The sequence below is a fragment of the Rissa tridactyla genome, chromosome 9 (assembly GCF_028500815.1).
Source record: "Rissa tridactyla isolate bRisTri1 chromosome 9, bRisTri1.patW.cur.20221130, whole genome shotgun sequence".
Classification (NCBI taxonomy): domain Eukaryota; kingdom Metazoa; phylum Chordata; class Aves; order Charadriiformes; family Laridae; genus Rissa; species Rissa tridactyla.
In genome coordinates this window covers 34,891,095-34,913,246 of record NC_071474.1, presented here as the reverse complement: position 1 = coordinate 34,913,246, position 22,152 = coordinate 34,891,095, and the positions used below count along the sequence as shown (strand labels likewise).

Genomic DNA, 22,152 nt, shown 5'->3' with positions numbered 1-22,152 from the left:
TATCAAAGAAAAGGGGAAAAAAAATGTGCACAGTGTAGATGAGGTGGTCACTAAAATTAGTGAAATCCCTCACAGCCTCTATTTTTGAAGGAGATATTATAGGTGCCAACAGCATATAAACTTGCAGAAGTATTGAAACTAATGGAATACCCTCTTTTAGGGTAGAAATAGAAGAAAATGGAAAAACAGGGGTTGGCTCTTTCCTGAGTGGAAGACATTCTTGTTCATTTAATACAACCTGAACAGGCCTAACACATCCCCTCTCATTCCATGATAAACAATAGACCAGACCCCTACTTATCAGCGCATGCTGAAAATATACCACGGCCTCTAAGGACAAGCAGTAGCAAGAGCCTTTAGAGAACCTCTGGGGAGGCGGAAAACAGTGCACAAGAAGCATCAATGCCCTAAAATAACAGCCTGCTTCTGCAGCGAGATAAGATAAGTCTTTAAACGCTAACACAGCAGATCTGCAACTTTACCCCTGTAATTCTAGTATGACCTTACAAGCTAGGAAGCCAGCTGCGATAACATCCCTATTTGAATCTGGTTCATGAAACAATCTAAAATAAAATCTGCCATCGAGAACCAGAAACTAGTGAGCAATGAAATTATATGTAAGCAATACCTAACACTGAAGAGCTGCACTCCAATAACAGCTTTTGTTTACCAACTAGCTGAGGCACTTGGGCCAATTTACAGCCATAATAACTGTTTCTGTACAGTTGTCTTGGTATGTGAGCTTGTTACCAAATTTCAGACACCCTTCCCTTCCCACCCCCACAAGCAGTGCTCTCCATACACAGCAGAATGTTTTTAGCAGAATTTCCTAGTAGATGTTTCTGGTTAATAACAATGTTGAGGACAATACCACAAAGTAATTTGCAAAAACATTCTGGAGAACAAATAAGCCATTCAGGGTGAAAGATGTGAATCACCAAGCTTAGCCCATCTCACATGAGTTCAGCAAGTACTGATTCCTGTTTAAAAAAATAATAAAAAACCCGCCACACTCCTCATACACCCAGTTTTGAATCAACAGCTTCTAGGAATGGCTCAGAACAATTCTACCATGGAAAATGGCCTCTGTATGTGGGGGAATCTTCCCCTGGAAAAAAGTTTCTAATTGTTGGCAATTGTACAGCTCCCAGGAAAAGCAGCCAAGCTCCACTTGCATGCAGAAGTCTGAGAAACCGTTCAGACCACAAAGAGAGGTATCATGGGAGGGTGGTATGACAACATTCCTTGGTGGGAAATACGACATTCAACTGGAAAAAGAAAATAATCCCTGTACTATGAAAAGTCTCATTTACCTCTGAGCAGCCACAGTTGCAGCTGCATCCAAAGCAAACTGTCTCATCACACTCTCCTCCAGGTATTTCTGTTCCCATTTGGTCATGTCAGCTTCCAGAGCAAGAATCCTTTCTTCCTTCTCTCGCAGGAGTTCCATAAGCGCCGTGGCATTGTACTCTGAGACATTGGCAGTCTGAGATGTACCCTGACGCTGATTTCCAAAAGAAAAAAAAAAATAAAATTGTAAGACTCAGGGTTGGCTTCTTTGCTTTTTATCTGAAGGACAGAGGCTGGCTGGACACAAGACACCTCCCCCAAGTGAAATGCAACAGCCTATGCCATGTTGGGCAGACTACGTGATGGTAATGGTCTCCTTTAGAGCTTAATCTGAAACATCTGCGGGGGCACTTCAGCTTCCCTCTGTCAAAACCAGGAAGCAAGCTCATATAATGCAAGAAAGCCTCCTTCTATTTTCCAAGTGTTGAAGCCCAAAAGTCATAAAACGCCAAGCACTGCTCCTAAGAAAGACAGCTTAACTCACAGCACCCATGCTAGAGTGCTTCCTGGTGCCATTCCAGAGCTGGTCAATACTAACAAGCAAATACCCAAGATGGAAAATACTCCTCCCTAAGGCCTTTTTCCATGGGCAAAGCCCCACATGTGTGTCTGAGAGCTTGGATCAGGCTACTCAGGTCTGATGCCTACAGCCCATCCGTAATACCTAGAGTAACACAGACTTACTTCCAACACCGTTCCAGCAAAACAGTAACAAGTATACAAGAGTTATCACACCTTTTAAAAAAATACATCCAAAATATTTTTAAAGGATTTGGTTATTAAATCAGTGTATACCTGCAGATTAAGTAGCTGGGGATCAAAAATAATTCAGTTCTAAAACAAGATTTGGAAGATGGGCAGTGTTCCCTTCCAAACCAAGAAAGAGTGGAGATTTGCTGAGCTAATAGTTCAACAGATAAAATACAGTTTTATATGGACATCTTACCATACGTAGTTGGCAGGATATTTGATTTAAAAAAAAAAAAAAAAATAGTTTAAAAGAAAATAAATGGGGCAGACAAGCTATTTTATGTTCAGCTCAGAATTCTTAACCATAACAAGAAAGCAATTTTTTTGTGTTGACTCAGACTCAATGTCAAAAAATGTGGGGTTCAGAGCACCTAATCTTCCAAAGGTAACACAGAAAAGTTTATCAAATTACTGCAACTCCTACTAAACCCAATACAAAAATACAAGGAAGATATAAATATCAGTTCCTATGCAGAGGTGGAAGCTGGGGGATAAACATAACCTGAAACTAAACATGATTTAGAACACAGGCCTGCATCCTATTTCCAGTAAAATTTACAAACTTGACAGCTCACCTGTGTTTGACATAGGTTGAAATAAAACTAAAACTTCGCATCCAATTCATAACACATCTGCACAACACTACTTCTCATTCATTCTTTTCACTGAAAAAGACTCACGCTGCGATTGTAAGAACGTACTCTACGTGAAGCTCCCATTCATTTCCATCAACTGCATTTATAGAATTGATTTTGCTGGTTTGGTTTTGCTTTTTCTTAAATGCAAAGGTTATTTGAAGGGCACCTATTTAGGCCAGTTGTTAATGAATTTTATATAAAATCTCAAACTGTGAACAATATTTTTAAAAATAATATAGAAGTAAATATAACCGGGTTACTTAAAGATAGAATACCATCTAGCTATGTGGCTATGCCTCAGTCTTGTCACGTGATGGATCCCCTGTTGCTCTCTTATCTAAATTTTCTGTTTGGAATGGAAGAACTAAATCAAGTAAAAACAATACAATGGTCAGCAAATCCATTACTCTAGCCACCAAAAGAAAAATTTGCTAATTTTACAAGATAGAAAAAACCACTGCCCTTCTTTTATGTATGGCGTAGGGTACAGTGTACAATCCTACAAGAAACCTAGTATGACACAGGGAAATGGTGGGTACCTGCTGCATCCGAAGAGATTCCAGTTCTCTCTCCAGCCGGGTCCGCAGCCTGTGTTCCAGCTGTTCCCGTTTCTCACACGCTGCCTGCAGCTGCACCAAGGCCTGCTGCATCTTCTCCACCTTCTCAACATAGACCTGCTTCTTTTTGAGCTGAAACAAAGGAAGAAAATGCAACCTAAGTTCAATAATGAGAACAAGTGAGTGAACTTCTGGCTTTGTACACATTGCAGAGCACAGAAACACCAGCGGGGATAACATGTCCAGATGACTGCTGCCAGTGTGCCTCAGACTTCAACTCTGGACTCACACTTGGGGTGTTGCAGATCTTTCCCATCTCTGCTTTCCTGCGAGGTATATTTGTTCTTTTTGTCCTCAGCAACCCCATGGTAATGATGGGGAAACTGAGGTAATTATCTGTTGCAAGTGGCTGAGAGCAGCAATGGGCTAGAAAGGGCATCTGGGTTCATAATAGAGAGCATTTAAGTGACCTGACATATGTTACCAAGGTAACTGTAGCAAAGACACAGATTACAGCTGGTCCACAAGGTGGAAACGCTTTTCAGTACAGTATTGAAAATTGCTGGTGGTGTTTTTATGAGATTAAGCAGAAAGTGAATCAAAAACTGCAGGATCCTATTCCAGTCCCATAACAATAAAATAATAAATAGGATCAAAGCGGACAATCTACATGGCCTGTGCTCTCTCCACACTGCAGCCAGGTTTATTCTAGCAGTCTGGCCACTCATCTCTTGGCCCAGTGTGACCTGAGAGGTCCAGCTCCATTCCTTGCCCCAGTCCTTCCATCCTCCTCCATCGTTCCTCCTGCAAACCCAGCTGCTATCCTGCCTCACGATAAGCAATGAAAACTACCACACTGAGACCCCCAGAAACTGTCTTAGCAAGGTTAATCCACAGTTCAGGCAGAAAAAACCCCAACTAAAATACAAATAAAAAACCAGAATAAAATACACCCATAGCCCAGCTCTATTCTACTACATAGAATACTGCACACCTATGGACATAATTTCCTGTTAAGGAAAAGGGTAACAATGACAACTAGCCGGCCTTCTGCGGCAAATCTGGGGCATGGGTTTTTTAGCCATGATTGTCACAGACCCTGAAATACAAAAATAGCAGGAAGGAGGCAACTTTTCCCAACAGTCGGAGCCAAAGTCTAGAGAAGCACCACAACACAAAACACAGACTCCCTTGTGCGAGTTCAAAGAGCTACTCTACAGCTTCATGGAAGAAAAGTACACTGAGGGATATCAAAGACAAAAGACACCACTTTTGGCTCAGGAAGTCCTTCTTGGAAGCGGAAAGTATTCTGGGAAAGTATTGCTGTTTGTTGGCCCCGTTCTGATCATGTTTCCTAGGAATCTGCTGTAGGTTTCAGCGGAGACAGGATACTAGGCTTGCTGGGCTTTGATCTGAACAACATGAGCTGTTCTTACATCGCATCTTCCTTCTGAAAAGGTCTTATCATGTGTTTCTTCAAAATTTTCCCTTTTCACACTCCGGTTCTTTGAGGCAATCCAGAGACTGCAATATGAATGGCAGAAAGAAAAATCTCCAAACACTATTTATCCCAGACATGGTATCCTTTTCTTCTCCTCACAAAGTCAGCAGGCATCTAATCTCGCAGCGTGAATGTTGCTGCCCTAGAGGATTTTCCCTAAACAAGTATGTTATAATAAAAGTTACAATAAGTAGTGAGTAATCCAGCCAAAGGCCCTCCCACCAGTGCATGTACAGTAGAAAGGTATTTTTATTCTTTGATTGCTCAAGATTTCAAGCTTGTTTGGAATGGGAGGGATAAGAACATTTTAATACAACTTAATATTCCACTGCTGCTCTGCAGAAAATCAATAAAAAGATTATACTTAATAGATCTTTTTATTCCAGATTATAGTGCTTAATAACACTGATTTAAACTTTCTCAGACTCCAATAAAGTGTAGATTAATGCACTAGTTTTATATTTAGATTAACAGCAACTCATAGTAGTTATGTAAGTAGCCAAAAATGATAAACTATGAGTCAGCAGCAGAACCTAGAAATGGAGAGCACCCCGTATCTTGGTTTTGCATAAGAGCTTACTGACCTGGGCAAGAGTAAGGAACAACCTAATAAACTCAAGAGCAGGAAAATACCATGCATCCGGCTGAATAATCATCTCTTCAAAATCAGCTCTCCTCCCTCACTCTTCTGTATAAAAAATTAAGGAAAGAAGGATGGACACTAGATCTCTTATTACCTACCACAAAGCATTTACATTTCTGAAAAGTTTTTTAACACACAGGTAAAATTCTCCTTGCAAAAGCAGCCACTGACAACATTTTACTAGTTTCATAATTAATAAATCTGAGTGTGCGTATGTGCGGATTAGCGTTTTGGCCTGCATTCAAAGAATACCAAGAGCCCAGCCAAAAAAGAATTAGGACACAGAAATTCCACTGAAACGTTCACTTTGAAAGTGCTCCCATCAGCCGAACCTGCAGGTGAAACGTTGCAACACGAGGTGTTGCCCAACTTACCAGCACTGCCTGCACATGCCTAACCCATGCACCAGACCTAAAGTACAGGCACGGCGTGTTCAGTGGCTTTTCATAAAGACAACTTTTTTTTTCCCCTTCACAAAATACACTTCATCTTCCAGCATCAGAAAAAATTAGGAATGTTAGAAAATTTGGGGTTTGTGTGTGCAATTTTTTTAATGGCTTAAAAACAGAATTAACGCAGGAATCTCTCAAATCATTTATAGTTTTTGGGAACACAGATATTCAGTAAGTTTTAAAGGTATGTATGTGGTCCAGACAACTCAGCTCTCCTAATGTGTCTTTTGACACAATTGTCCTTTATATATGAGATTGCTTCATTTCATGTACTCACTGCACTCAGTCAACTCACTGCATATTCTGGAAGTGTCATTCATTTCCAGCTCTGCTATCTCTGCTTCCGCAAGTATTTGTGAGGAACAATTTACCTTCCTGTGAACTAGGAGTCTCCAAGAGTGGTAGCACTGAAATCTAATTTTTTTTTCTTTTTTTGTTTTAAAACTTTCTGACGTGATCTGTCCTCTCTATGTAAAGAAGATCAAGAATAATTCTTCCAAGCACAGAGGGATTTCATCACCATACATTGAGAGTATGATCGTGTTTTTCTAAAACAGGAATTGGAAACAGGTTCCTGAGTATTGCCAGGGTGCTGCAGACATAAGTGAGATGGGAGGAACAAAAAAGGCAGCGTGCTGAGGCTTGTTCTCGGTCATTTGCCATGGATTCCCCACCCTCTCTCTTCCAGCAAAGAACCAAAACTGGCTGCTCAGTGCCAAGGGCCACAGTAACATCTACCACGGGGGAGATGGCATCAAAGGACGCTGGAATTCTCTCCTCTGCAACAGGCCTTGCAGTGAACACGTGCTCTAGATAAGAGTTCATTCCTGAAGCTTTACACGGATGCAGTCACGCCCTTTGGTATACAATTTTAAATAAATTTGACAAGATAGTAATTTTCCTTTTGATGGCACTGCATTTAACTAAGCAGCAAGCTCATGCTCACATAAGTGTATTGTAACTGTTTGCCTTGAAGGGTGCTCTGAAAATGCAGAGCATTTTACTCATAATAATATCTTTATTATAACACCTCTTTAAGACGGTAAGATCTCAAATAATCTCAGTGCACGTCTGGGAGCACTGCAGAGTGCTTCAGCATGACTGTATCCCTTCCTAACATTTCCTACAGCACATGGCACAACTTTAATCATGTGCATATCTTCTCCAGGTCAATCCCCGACTGCTTTGGAAAATGTCCTAACCAAGTATCAGAGGTCAGGCTTTAACTCTATCAACAAGATTTTCTAATTAAGCATTGTAAGCAAGAGCAATCACCCTCCAGTTCACATTCACTACAATGTTTATGTGAATTCTGCAACCGGACTGAGGACAAGAAAAATAAAGGCGGCAAGGGCTGGCTTCGGACTCTGCAGAAATCTAATACACAAAGGGTGAGTTGATGCAGGGAATACGAATTCTATTCCTTCACTTGATTTAGGCTTCGACAAACCATGCAATCTCTTTCAGAGACCCCAAGTCTTCAGAAAGGCTCTGAAGAGGGCATGGAGGTTTCATGCACACCACAGCGAGCCGGGGCACACAGGGATGAGGAATGTTCACCGTCCAGTCGCTAGAAGCAAAGGAGGTAGAAGCTGCAACATCCTCCGGACTGGAGCTGCCTCTGCAGGACAAATGCAGTCCTGGACATATCAGGTGAGGGGGAAGGAATGATCTTCTTTTGTAAAGAGATTCATTGCTTCCAGACGCATTACTCAGCAAAGAGTTTTTCTGGGGAAGTAGAGAAGACTTCCTGCATAGCTAGCAATGATTCAGAAACTCTCCCAGGCATTTTGACAAACCCAGCCATTACCCTCTTCATCTTGGACAGCTCCTATTTCAGCAAATTGGTAACACTCGTCAGCATCTGCTTGTCTCCCACCCACTATTCCTGATGTCTTCAAAGTCCTTTGTTTAATATATTCAGGGTGTTTTCATTACATTCTGGGTTTATCCTAAAGCTGAATCCATTCAGATGCAGCTGAAAATGTGCTTCCCCACAAGAATTTGCCTGCTATGGCAGAAATGTAGCTGGGAAAAAAAAAAAAAAAAAGACAGTAAGCACGTTTAAACCACCTCTCCCTCTTGCAGTTGGAATATATTCCTCTAGGATGCCTTTGAACCCTCAGTTTGTTTGAATTCAGGCCCAATAAGGCGCCACTGGCCTCAGGAAGAACTCATGCTGAAGCAATTTGGTAACACTATCCTCTTGCTAGGGAATAGAGCTTGTTGCATGGAAATCTTGTAATGTCGTCTCTCCATTTGTTTGTGTTAAAATAAGTTATAACTCTCAAAGCCACCTCTGGAAAATTACTAACCGGCAGAATACGAGAGGTAGCGACACGCCAGTAAAAAGCCAGCTCTGCGTTGTTACGAGAATGCAGGTCGTTAAAGACACACACACATACTAGTTAAGGGAAGAGGGGGAGTTTTCTCTCCTCTCTACCCTAGCCATCCATGAACGATAAGCCATCCAAAGAGTACCCCTTTAAAAGCAACTCTGTCTTGAAGGGAGTAGTTTTGTAGCTCCAAGAGTCTAAGAATTCAAGTGAGACAAAGCTGTGGAGACTAGGAATATCTTTTTATAGACCCACAGAAGGGACTGGAAAAAATACAGACAAGCCTTCAAGCACACAAACTCTCCTTTGGGTCTCTTCCCTACAAGCCAGAGCTCTGTTCTGAAAGTATCTCAGACGCAGCATATAAAGTACAATAGATGTCATTTGGAAATGAACGTTTCTACATTTCCCCACAGACAGAACCCTCAGTGTTATCAGAAATAGTGCGCTATTTCTCTCCACAATAGCTGAGTGGGAAATGCATATAATATCTTAGCTCTGATATCTGGTTTGTGTTGAATTCTGATGGCTGAAAGACCTTATAGCTTCTAAATACAAGCCACTTTTAGAAAAGATACTTCATTCAAACTTCTTCCCTTCCCCCCGTCCCTAATTTGCACCCATTAGAGAGGATGTCTGGCTTCTTTTTCCATTGCAAGGTGTGTGCATGAGGATGGCAAAGAGTAGATATTTATATCTGCTTAGCGGTAGTCACTGTTCTTCAAAGCTGTTTCCTTAAGGCACTCATTAAAACAGTGGCTTGTAAAGTGGCGGAGCAAAGGAGTACAAGTTACAGTACTATAAAAAACCCACAAACTTTAAAAAAGTTGAAGTGTGGTCTTCCATGGTATGAATTAACCAGGGTAAGCAGAAATGACCAAGTTCAATAGAAGTTCTGGAAATTCCTTTTTAAAAAAAAAAAAAGTGTGTAAAAACAGTAGCAGTTGTACGCTCTACATCCAGCAGTTGTGGTTAGATAAAGTATTTGGCATCAAACTCCCTCCTGGAATACTAGAAGCCTGGTAAGGACTCCCAATAAGCCAGCCTTTACCCAGAATCTCAGGCTGGTCAGGATGGTCCTTTCTGTAAACCCAGCAACTCCTCCTTTAGCCCAGAGCAAAGCAAAGTTTAACCATCTGCTCTGTTTGCTGAAGGCTCCCAAGGTGTACGCTAGAAGATGTTGGTTAAATCATGGCAACGTGACTACAGCAAAAGCTCACACACATGGGCCATCTGTGACCATCTACCAGCTACAAACCTGCCACATGCTGCAGTCATTCAAGTGTTTATATCAAAATTGATCATGGTAATCCACACTCCAAAATGAGAATTCTTCATTGCTTTAGCTGCAAATATTATTATCACTAACCATTTCTGACCGTGATACATGGTTTTAAGCCAACTCCATTTTACCTCAAATATATTCAATTTATCTCAAATTCATTGCATGTTCTGAAATAGTCTGAAGTTTTGATTTTTAAAAACACAGACTAATACTTCACTAGAAACAATTTTAATAAGCTACCAACATGCCTAACTGTGGAACATCTACCAAAGGGAAGAATGAAAATGGAGAAGTGAAAATAGGGGTGAATAACTGGGTACCTTTATGTACAGTAGGGAAGTAGTAAAGTTTAAATATTATATATAAAACATACATACTACTGTTCATAGACATACTTAAGTTTGTTTTAAGCTTTTTAGCACTTTGCAGAAATAAATTCCACAGTACCGAAAACTTTAGCAGCCGCTTGTTCTAAATTTGAAGAGTCATTTCTCCCCTGCTAACAGACCAGGGAAAGTATTCTGTAACTCTCTACTTTTGCTTCCAACTGCTTCACACTGTCCTTCAGTATCTCCACGATCATTCCTTTCTCCATCACATTTAGCATCCCTCTATCTCTTCCTTCCCTCTTAACTTGGATGCTAAAATCTAGTATATATAGAAGCTCTCAAAGCTCCACAGGAGTAGACAAGTATCTACATTTTACAGATGGGAGGTTTTGTCCAAACTGGCAATTCAGGCAAAGGATTTTAAAAAGAATCTGGAAGTTCCAATTCCAATGCAACATTTAAATTCAGCTATAGTGATATATGGCTTATAGCTCTAATTAGAACGGAAACATTCTTTTTATAAAGGATCTGGTGCATACAAGGCAGGGTAACTCTGCTTAATAGGAAGTCAAAACGGAAGGGGAAAAAAAAAAAAAGCTGAAAACTTACATTACAGGATGCAACAACTGAAATATGCACACCCCCCTCAGGCCCTGAGCCAGACTGGCTGCCAAACCTTAGCATAAGAAACTCCACCCTCTTCTGCAGGACTAGTTTGGAAATTCCTGGCAATTACGGGGACTAGTAACTCAGATTAAGATGGCAAGAATATAAGAAATAATTGACAAATTGTTCACGTATCTTGGCCATTGAATGTCACTAACTCAGGCTGACATTTACAGTCCCTTCTAAATGGTGCCCTGAGCACTGAACAGCTTACTTGGCTGTCTTTCGGAAAGTTACCAAACAGCTCAGGGATTTGAGAAGTTCCCACAATTTAATACTAATGAGGCAACAAATGCTTTATAATCCTAAGTATTTCATTAAAAAGCGATTTGGGAAACCTGCAAAAGTGACTCTTTACCCCTGCTATTTCCTCTTATTCCCCCTCACCCCTAGGAAAAAGCAGAGTTAACTCCTGCTCCCTCACTGAGACGCTTCCATATTTATCTACAACAGGAAGGGTGGCACTTCCTGCACACCCTGGGATTCGAGCAAAGGTTGGATGGAAATGACCACAAGCCCTCATGCAGGGCATTTCACTCTATATCAGGATATATGTGTTTTTTAAGCTATCATGCAATATAGCCCACAGCTACTTACCTATTTTACTATTCTACCTAGGCAGAAATACTTTGCAACAGCACTGAACCCAATTCTTCTAGCAAAACAAGAGAGGTCTTTTGAAAAGAAAACATACAATTATTATTATCAATAAAGGCTTCAACTTTACTGTGAGGGAGACAATATTAGCGCCTACAGACGTTCAGCCTCAGCAAGTGCTGTGTGTGCTGTCCCTGGCTGATCGCAGCACCTCTATACACGTTGAATAGTGTGAATAGTTCCAGGGAAGCCACAAGGATGTCCTGTGTACTTAGTCACTCATCAGACTTCTAGGGTAATAAGGTGCTGAAATCAGAATGAAAGTCTAAGAGCTCCAAGACATTACAGGACCAAATGACAGAACAGTTTTAGAACCAGAGAGAATCATGCCATGTTTAAATTACCCTATGACCTAAAGCTCCCTGTCCCTCTGAGCAACAAAGGTGCAAGCTGGCCTTGCTGCAATTTTAGTGAAATCAATGAACTTGTCAACTGTGCACAAGGCTGAACGTGGCCAGTGATATTTAAGCTTTCCTCTGACTGTTCTTCTTTTTTTGTTATCATAATTTGTACTGCACAGAACCTGGTTCCCCAGTGATGGATCCCAGCCTGGCGATGCTAAGCGCTGTACAAATGAAAGCTCCCTGCCCTCAAAGCTCACAGCCTGAGTCTGGGACTGGAGACAACAGGAGGAAACACACACGTAGGGCAGGCCAAGTAGACAGTCTCTGGGTTAGCGTGAACCATGGCCTAGCCTCTGCCAACCATGTCATGAGCATCACAGCAAAGGACATTTCAAAGCGACCTTGTCGGTGTTTGCAGTGAAGTGAGGACAGTCTGGGAGAAGGCACAGAAGGGTACTACTAAAAGAAGGGTACTACTAAAAGAAGGGTACTACTAAAAGAAGGGTACTACTAAAAGAAGGGTACTACTAGGGGCAAAAATTAAGGACACCAGGGAAAGAAACACAGAAGGGTTCAGGGGAAGGGCTACTGAGGCAAATGTAGAGCTTAGAGAAGAGCAGGCTAAAATTAAGGCAGTTACATCTGTACCTGGGAGAGGAGGAAGGCACGCAAGACAATACAGGAGGATGTTCACTTTGTATTTGATCATTCCTCCTCTCTTGATACAATGGGATCCTGAACAGAGAGAGAAGTAGAAGCAGACAGGGGAGGGTTTGAGGAATGTCTCTGAAGACAGCAAGATCACTAACTCAGGTGGATGTAGGCACAGTGCTCAACTGAGGGTGATAGTGAGTGCTAGAGGGCAGGAATACAGCAGAACTGAAGGAGGAGGGAACAAATCTGCTGTGGAGGAAGTGCACTTGGTCATGAGATTTCCTCCAGAGGCTCTCTATGGAGGAAGAGTGGGAGTAAAGGAAGCAGAGGCTGGGAGTGGGAAATGGAGCCTATGAGAGGAAAAGAGTAGGCGGGAGGAAAGAGGACAGCACTATGATGCAGAAGGGCAGAGAGGTGAGAGCCACGCGTGAGTGGCAGGGACAAGGCTACAAAAGAAACTGCTGTGAAAGCTGCCCAGTTAAGCAGCTCAAATGCATTATCCCCTCTTGGGAGGAAAGGGAGAGAAAACAACCAAGGTCATGCCCAGCTTATTACAAACGCTGAGCACATATGGTGATCTGCACTGTGCACCACGATAACCTGTTGTAAGTGGAACACCTGGCAAGGGGACAAGCTGCATTCATTTCATATTAGTTAAAAGTCCATCCAGATCTGAATTTCTGCCAAGCTCAAGAGGTTGCCAGGGCTGGGATTTCAATTCCAGCCCACTTTTATCAGTTGAAACAAAAAGAAAACGAAACATGGCTGCTCAGATGAAAGCACTTCCAAGGAAATACAGATTTGTGGCTTATCTGTGCACAGTTCAGTGGTTTAGCTAACCAACACAAAGCTAAGACGATATAAACAGCTTTGAAGCGAGCAGATTTTCTTATAATTTGCACAAGGCAAACTCATTACCACAGTCACTTTTACTGGAACCCAAGCTACCCTAATTTTTCTCTTCCAGCATCCTTACCTCCTCCTCCAGTTTCACCACCTTGGCCTGAGCGTTGTTCAAGGCCTGGTCTCGGATCTCGATGTGTCTTCGTTGGTCCTCATTGGTGGAGCGTGCAGCAGCCAGTTCTATTTCCAGTTTCTCTTTTTCCCGCTGTGTTTCCTTGTCTATCAAAACAAAGAGAGAGTTATCAATGGACAGCAATCATCTCTACCCAGCTTTCGGAGGCTTTCACTCCAGAGGCGAAGGAAAGATTGTACTGGAATTTCTCACAAGAGAGAGAATGCAAATCTAGTGCTAAGGGCTGGGTGGGGGGAGTACATGGCTTTCAAGGAAGAGGAGAACTTGTAACCCTGAAAAATAAGCATGGTACCTTCAAGTAACAATGCACCACAATGCTAGTGAGGAGGAACAGAAGATGCATCACTCAGTACAGTTAGGTAATTTGCTCTGATTATGCAGATGGTTAGTGAAACTTGGCACCTCTTTACCTCTGAGCTTTCAGCAGTGGAAAACAAACTTGGTAATTTTAATATCCCAGTCTGGGGAGAGGAGATGGCAGACTTCTGTGCCTGAAAAACTTGTGCTACTTTTTTTCACACTGACCCCACAGATAGGAAGGAAGGCTGTTCTGCCTGGGCCGGCTGTCCTCCTTCTCAAAGTAACACCCAGTTGTCCCACTTTGCTGACATCGGAGGAATCAGAGAACAAGTGAGCAATGAGAACTCCTCAGTCTTCCTCTACTGTCCTTAAAAACAGACATGAGCCAGAACTGAGGCATATATATAACTGTTCTGCCACTGCTCAAAGCAGATCTGCAGTTCGAGAAAGCCTTTTCCCCAGCACTGAAAGTCCATGTCTGATGCTTTAAAGCCACCCCAAGCACAGCAGACGGTCCTTTTTTGCTGCTCTCCAGAAAGAGCTGGACCTGGCGAGAGCAGCTCACTCTCTGTTTCACAGAGTGTTTCACAGGAACAGGGCAACTGCCTTCATAAAAACATAAACAGGATAAAATAGTCGGGGACTGGAGAAATTATCACACAGGGGTGTAAAGCAAAGCCACAACACAGAGCTGATGTCCTCTGTATATGTTCCCAGCTCAAACCAACCAGCTACAATGATAACATTAGCACACTTGCTGGATACATAACCACAGAATACTCCCTGGAGTGATCTACACCCAGCACTGATGACACCAGAGAAACTGCATTCCAGAAACCAATATCCCACGACAAAGGAATGAGGACAAGGAGTGGAAGGCTTGAAAAACAGGAACTAGATCCTGGGTGTTAGTACAGACTGCATATGGAGTAGTGCACAGGCCCGTTTGTGCAAGCATGTGCATAACTATATTTATAGGACCACAATTATTCCCTTTCTTCTGCCAGCAGAGAGCCAGGAGCAAAGCTTTAGCAACACAGAGTAGCTAAAGATTCCCTTCTGCTAGGGAATCAACACAGCCCACACACAGGTTGCGAAACAAACCTGTCCACCAACAGCACCCAGAACTCTGCAGAGCAAACCCTGACTGCAACTCAGAGCTAGTCTGTGACATAAGACACAATGACCAAGGGTAATGTCACCACCTACCTGTTCTTTTCCCCATCTCTCCCATCTCAGTATTTCTCCTCCACCCAGGAAATAAGTTGCTGAAAGCATCAGCATGTTAAAATGTGTTGCAGAAAATGGGCAGAGATGAGACAGGGTGGCATTATGCCAGCAGGTATCAATCAGTGCCAGCAGTCTGTTTGTTAATCTGTAAGTGCTTGCAGCAAGGCTTTTGGAGGTTTTGTTCCAGACTTTTCCCCAAATGAGTACTGCTTCACTTGACAAATGCCTACAGCACCCCTTGAAATGCTGGGACTGATGAAATATAGCACTATGGTTCATCCAAAAGGAGAAACTGAATGTGAGGCCTCACAGCTCTGACCTTCCCACCTCTCTGCGTGAACCTATAAACCTCAAAGTCCACCCAACCAGTTTGAATGCAAGACTAAATTCACAGACTTTCCACTACCACTAGGAGTTTTGAATTCACATCCTGACAGCCATCTGCTTGTAATGTGAGCCACAAGGAATAACGTAAAGACAACAGGAAAGAGGGATACCAGCATTTGTCAGAGTAGAAGTGGCGTGTGTTACACCACAGAAAATCTTTATTTTGCAATTTTATTGCACTACCTTTTTATATAACAATTGGAGAAAAGCGAGCATTGTCAGAAGGGTGGAGTACACTACGGGATGACAGAAAAGTTGGCTTGCTGCCGTCGGCCTCAAGACATTTCAGTACAAAGGAAAAACAGCATTTCACATTCGTCATTTTGGTTTGCCTTGTGATAAATCCACTGCTGTGGACAGAATTCATGACCCTTACCCAGCCCAGCATACTACAGGCAGTGTTCATCCCCTCTGTTTTTGCTGAACTGGATAGGGCAGTGACAAATTAAAGAGGAAGAAGATAGGAGACCTACTAGGTTCCAGTTCCACTGGCCTTAACTCATGCCAGGACTCTTGTCAGCCTGGAAAGGTTTAAGGGTCCAAAGCTTTCAGGGGACAAAATAAGTAGACAAAATATCCTGTACATTATGGGGTAAACACTAACTTTACAGTTTAACTGCAAACTACATTTGCTCTAAAATCTGTAAAAAATGCCATCAGATGGACTTCAAAAACTGGCAGAAAAGGAATTCTTGAATCCCTCCTCCTTTCTCCACTGCCAGTTTTGAACTGTCACTGCCCTGATTTCTGTCCCCGTAGAAAACTGACAGATCTGAACAACACTAACTTACTGCATTGTTATCCTTCCCAGGATGACTGGAGCATTTCTACTGACCCACAATGAGTGCGTAACTCACTTTGTGCAAAGAGTTGAGAGATGGTTTTCCGATTGTCTTCAGACCCCTCAAATTCCTTTTCCGCAAGCTGCTTGTTGGCTGTCTCCATACGTTCTGCAAAATTTTTCAACAAAAGGAACACTAAATAATTAAAAACTTTCAAGCATTAAGTCACGTCTGCTCAGGACATTTCTAATGCAAGCTAGGGGAACGGCTCTCCTACTTCTACACAGCCAAAAGTAAAAAGCCTATCAGAAGCTGGCACTCCCTTTTGAAATATTTCTAATTATGTCCTTGAGAATATTGAGAAAATATTCCCAATGAGACATAACAGGTTAAATAAAGTTCCAAAGAAAAGACTTTAAATAATTATAACACATAAGAAGTTTATTTTTTCAAGTTTTACAAATGTTAAGGACGCTTATTATGTACACCCAAATAAATTTCACCATGCAATTAAAAGATTCCCTTATAAATCTGAACTAAATCTCAATAGTCAGAAGATTAAATCACTGTTGTCCAATTACCTGACTTTAAGGAAAAGTGTAAAACCCTAAGACCAGCTTAACAGTTCTGCTGCTGCAGGCTGTTAGAAATTTATGTCAGCCTATGAAAATAAGAATGAAATGTTTATGCTGTGTTTTATTATGAATAAGATTATTTAATGCAGGCCTTTGTGTACTGTCCTTCTTGATAGCACTGGGCACAGTATGGCCTTACTTCTTCGACGCAAAACAATTTCTGGAAACACAGTCTTAGTAAGAGACATGGGGCAGTGAGAGCAGATGACATGTAGGACAAAGAGAAGGCTTTCATAAAAAAATTAAACTTACAGTTTAAAAGACCGATTGTGCACCTTTAAACATCTCAAACTGCAGATGTTCTTCACCTTTCAAACTAATGCTTAAACTTTGACCCACGTTAAGGTCAAATACCATTTGACATCGCTCTCCACTGCCAGCCATCGTACTGCCTCAGCCGCTTTGCAAGAACCAGACACTAATAACATCTCTGGAAAAGGAAGGGAGAGCCAAAAAACCAGATGCCTACAGCGATAAGGAGTGACAAGACCTTCAGGAAGAGCAGACAGTCTGCAGTTTGTATGTCAGTGCAAAAGGGTCACTGGACAGGAAATAAAGTGAACATGCCTGGTGTGGGATTAGGCAGTCAGCAAAACGTCTTTCCATTTGTATAAACTGAACAAATTGTACAAATTGTGTCTAGGATATAAGACAAGACAAAATTCCAGGCTTGCATCTGGTTTATGGTATTTGGCTTATCACGTGTTTCTTCTCAATGAGAAACAGGCTGGAAATGAGAGACTACAGCACTCTCCTAAACCTGTCTTTTCTGCGCTTCCAGCAAGCGCTTAAGATCTCAGACTACTGAATGTACCTGAGTATCCTGTCATATTCTAGTTGTGTCAGACACAGTGAATTCTGCAGCAAAACACTGTCCTGCCAAGTAAGTGCAACAATTAAAAAAAAACAAACAACACAGAAGAACAGAACTTTTACTTCATTCACCTCTTAGATCCCTGTTGAAATCATGAAGCCTACGAATTTCTCCTTCCAGCTTGTTTCTCATGGCCTTTTCCAGGGCATCTCGCTTAGAGGACGATTTCTCCAGGTTTTTGTACGCCTCTGAAACCTGCTGAATTTCTGTTTCCAGCTGCAGTGGAAGCGAAAATGAGCACTTACTATTTTACCACTAACAATTCTTTTCATTCAGTCTCAGAAAGGAGATCACTTTCTCTCAAGTTTCCTTTATTGAAAGAAACCTACACCTATATATTAAGTAAACTGGCAGAGTTTCAGGTTTGTGACGGATCCTTCTGTATAAAGAATACCAATGGCTGAAACGAAGATCTGGAGTCACCTTCCAGACTAACTCTGTTTCCCCAAGACGATCGGAGCCTTAGATACAGCAAACTGAAGAAGTGCAAATGTGATCTATTTTTTTTCTAAGACTGAGGCAGTTTGGCACTGCTGCTAGTTTGGGCAAAAAGCATTTATATAAATAGCTAATGCGATATCAAGTTGAGTAAGTAAAATAAAACAAGAAAGGCAGACAAAACTATGCTAAAAAAATGCTAGCGGCAGATCTTGCATTACTGATGAACTCCACAGATCCGTAATTGTTATCGTCCAAAATTCACAGTAAAACCTCCTGATGTTCTATGTTGACACTTCTCAACTTAGTTGTGCTTTTAAATATTCAATTTATTAAACGGGGGGAGGGAAACATTTGCAGTAAAATATGTTTTATCCAGTCTTCTAGCCTTCAGTGTAAAGCTTCTCTGATCACCCAGAGAAGGAGATTCACTTCCAACTCTCCTCACTAGGCATGGTTTGCATTGCTACGGAAGTATGGATCCACGTAATAGCAAACCCCACCAGCACTGTCTACAGCAAGTGATCAACAGGGGGGTGGAGGGAAGTGCATTTTTATCCTTCTTTCAGTATCAGGAAGCTGCCAAACGTTTCTCTAAAGCATTTCCTGGCCAGGAACCTTCCAAAAAAAATACAACAAAACGAACATATGCCCCTGAAAAGAGATAACACAGGGAATAAATGAGTGTAGAAAGCCACGCTGGTCACCTGAACTCAAACAGGTGTTTTAAGCAGCCACACATTTTTATGACCCTGGAGACTGCTCAGTGCAAAGAGCACAGCAAGGCCCACAAAGTCCTAAACTGCAAGTAGCATCAGCCTTTTCACACCTGCAAGGCAAAAGGAAAGCTGACCTGCTGCACAGCTTTAAGCCACTGGTCATCAAGAAGTTATTTCTATGAGGCTGCTGTGAAAATACCTTTACACACGCACATTAATGATGGGTCTCACTAGGATATATTTTTAAAATGCTTTAGCATCACTTACTCTACTTGTTTCAAATAAAGCCAAAGGTGGAAAATAGCTGAATCCAAAACAAGATATTAAGTTTTCATGGAAGTTATGTGGTATTGAGAGAGTGACAAAAGGAGTGTTGGTTTCAGTCCTGCAGTCCAAATGTCTTTAATGTAGCCATAGCAGCAGTACTTGCCTTGCCTACTGTCCTGCCAAACAGTTTTGTAGCAATGTCCCCTACTTAAAGGGACTATGGTCTCATGTCACTCCAAAAAGGCCCTTCCTGCAGTCTCTAAAGTCTTTTAGACTGATGGGAAAATTAAGCCTGCTGCTATAAAACCACTAACTTTAATTTAACCAAGCAAGCCAAGCAGTCAGCCTCTTCAAGACAGCTGATGAGGATGCTCTTTTGAGCATGGTCAATAAACTGTTAGAATAACACTGAAGTCTTTGATTCTACCTTCTGACAAAGTTAAGCTGCTGCCCAAAGGGACAGGATACAGACTAATCAATCTGCATATAAAAGACTCTAAAAGCAGATAATCAGTCCCTTAAGCAAGTAATGTAAGAGTTGCAGATTAGATGATCCAATTATGGACGATAATAGACACAGGAGAGTACCCGATATCCAGAAACACCCACCTTCTGCAGCCGGGCTACTTTCTCGTAACACCCATCCAGCTCCTGTCGTAGAGACCGGTTCTCTTCTGACAGGATTTCCACCATCTGCTGGGCCCTGGAAACTATGGCAAAAGGATCTACTTGCATCTGCTGATATGGGGAAGGTATCTGCTGAGCTCGGGACATTACTGAATAGGAATCGCCTTGCTGCTGCTGCGGGCCTAAGAAGGGCTGGCATAGTCGGTACAAATCTCCCTGATGGACTTGGTTTGATAAGAATGGCTGCTGGGTCCGTGGCAGGATGCCAGGGTCTCCCTGGCTTGGAGTCAGAGGTTGCTGATGCTGGGAAGGGGACAGCCTGGATGGTGGCGGAGACTGAAGCAAAGTCAAAGATCCCAGGGATGTCAAGGAAGAAGTTGGGCTGTGGTGGTGAGGTGGTCTCTGTTGTAACTGCAGCTGCACATCTGGGTTCTGCCTGGAAAACAGAGAGCAGAAGCCCCATCAAAGTCATGCAGAAGATGGTGCACAAACCCAGTGACAATGCATGGGATGACGTGTGTAAGTTGTAAGCACAGGTTTTCCCACATAAAAGTGTCATGTGAGGTTTTCCTCGTTTTTAGACGTTTGTTTCTAAAAAAATGCTTCAAAATCAAACCATTATCAGAAAATGTATTCTAAGTTTATGGAAGTCTTTCCTCTTGAGTTTATTTTTTACAGAAACACTAAGAAAAACTCCATCAACAAATACTGACCAAAATTATTTTTATAACTTTTCTCCACATTGTGGATAAAACGGCTAAACTGAGGACTGTTAGGAATGGGCTCATCTGTTCTGTCCTGAAATGTGCCATCTCTCATGGAGAAAACAATTAATTTTCTCCTGCAATTCAGGATACAGAGTCAAAGGGATTGGCTAAACTCTATGCTAGTACGCCAGCACCACTGATTCAAGCTTTCTGAAATATCAACCATCAAGTTGCAGCTTGGTCAAATGAGAGTGTTAAAGGATCTGAAAACCTAAGGGTCAGAAGCAGCCTTTGATTCAGAGCTACCCTCAGTCCTATGCAGTAGCTATGTTTACTGCTCCTAACAATAACCTCTATAGTATATCAAAGACAGATCTAGCAATCTATAACATGCTTGAGTCTATCATAAAACTAACTCCAAGATACACCACCTCACATTTCCCAGGAGCTGGGGATCCCGAGCTCAACTTCCGCTACATTAGCCAAGTAAGAAATCTCTCTTAGAAGATTGTGTGAATTTATCGTGCTTGGATGACCTCAGGAGGCAGGTTTTGCTTCCTCCTCCAAAGACATTCAGCCTTTAACTTCTCTGGATGTTCTTTATTCTAACAGTTGAAATCATTCCCTCTGCATGCTGCAGCCAGTCTCTTCTTAAACACAGACCACAGCCCATTGCAGACCCAGTCTGGCAGTTCAACGTGTTCTTAAACACTCCTGTTCTCCTGATAAAATTTCCCACCTTTTGGGATGCAGTTCAATCCTGCAGCTGGAAAAGCACATACTGTTGTTCCACCTGGCCACAGCTGCTACAGAATACCCCCATGGTTGCCTGCGTTCAGAGGAAGGACTCTGACCCTACGTGCCTGCTCTGCTGAGTGCAGTAGGGCTGTACAAGACAGCCCGCAGCATAGCTCTTCCACCACACCAGGGGCATTAGTGGTATGTGAACGGACAACAGCAAGCATGAAGCTGAACTGGGAACTAAGGGGTTACACAATGGGCTTCTCAGCCGATGTGCAAACACTCAGCATCATCCTTCCTGTTCTCTACAGAAAGAACTCATCAACTCTTCATACCCGTCCAAAGAGGAAACGTCTGCATTACTCACATCTGGCTGGCAGCACATGTAGGAGCTCGTACGTTCTCAGCCCAGCGCAAGGTTTGCTATTTCAATATCATATATCTTATGTCTCATTTTCCCTGCTTTCCAGCAGAGAAGTTGCATAGCAATCTCCAAGCTGATGCTCAAATTCCTTAAGAGGGAAATAAATCTAGCCTTTGGCACTTAGGAAAAAGCAAATAATGACTGCTCTAGTTACTGTTTCTCTCTTTCTCACACTCAGGTGACTGTGGTCCCTGCCAGCAACATCATTTCAGGAGCTGTATTTCGCCAGAAATGATCATACATAGCATAAGGATCTCAGAGGTCATGCAGAAGAAAGATGTGCAATTAATTTCCTCAGGAATGATCAGTTTAGTGGCAGCAATTTGGTTCTTTCCCTCCTGGGATGTCAGCTCTACTTATTGTTGCATTTATTTCGTTACCTTTATTTGCCAGTTCTCATAATGAAGAATGAAGCAAAACCATCACATGCCATGCTCAAGGTCGTCTGGTTTGTCTCAGGTGGCTTCCAGCTCCTTTCTTAGCTCACCCCATTATGTGCAGAGTTAAAACTTTGCATCTTCAGAAACCACGCATCTCCTTGAGCTTATTCTTCACCTAACGGCATGAACCTCTGTTTCGATGTTATAATCAATTAGGGAATAATCTTGCTGTGACATTTAATCTATGATGACCTACAGAGGTTAGATCAAGAGATATGTTGCCAGTCTGCCTCATAGATGGAAAAAAACACCTTTCCAATTTTAAACCTACAGAATACTCTCTTCCAGTCTGAAAACAACCCGAAGCAGTTACTCAGAAAGACTGAATCGGCTGATCTCAGTGTGTTAATATTATAAGCCTAATGAGGCCTATTTAGATCCCA

The 22,152-nt window shown here is 42.1% G+C and overlaps 1 protein-coding gene across 5 annotated transcripts in view; it reads right to left on the bottom strand.

Annotated features, from left to right (window-relative positions):
* AMOT (angiomotin) overlaps nt 1-22,152 on the bottom strand; it is a 63,538-nt gene that overhangs the window by 8,167 nt on the left and 33,219 nt on the right. For all 5 annotated transcript variants that reach the window (XM_054214644.1, XM_054214648.1, XM_054214643.1 and 2 more), the window contains 6 exons: nt 19,440-19,893; nt 17,478-17,622; nt 15,973-16,065; nt 13,139-13,284; nt 3,278-3,427; nt 1,314-1,504 (listed from right to left, as the gene is read on the bottom strand). In XM_054214644.1, coding sequence (XP_054070619.1) covers nt 1,314-1,504; nt 3,278-3,427; nt 13,139-13,284; nt 15,973-16,065; nt 17,478-17,622; nt 19,440-19,893 — 1,179 coding nt within the window. The remainder of the gene's footprint in view (nt 1-1,313; nt 1,505-3,277; nt 3,428-13,138; nt 13,285-15,972; nt 16,066-17,477; nt 17,623-19,439; nt 19,894-22,152) is intronic.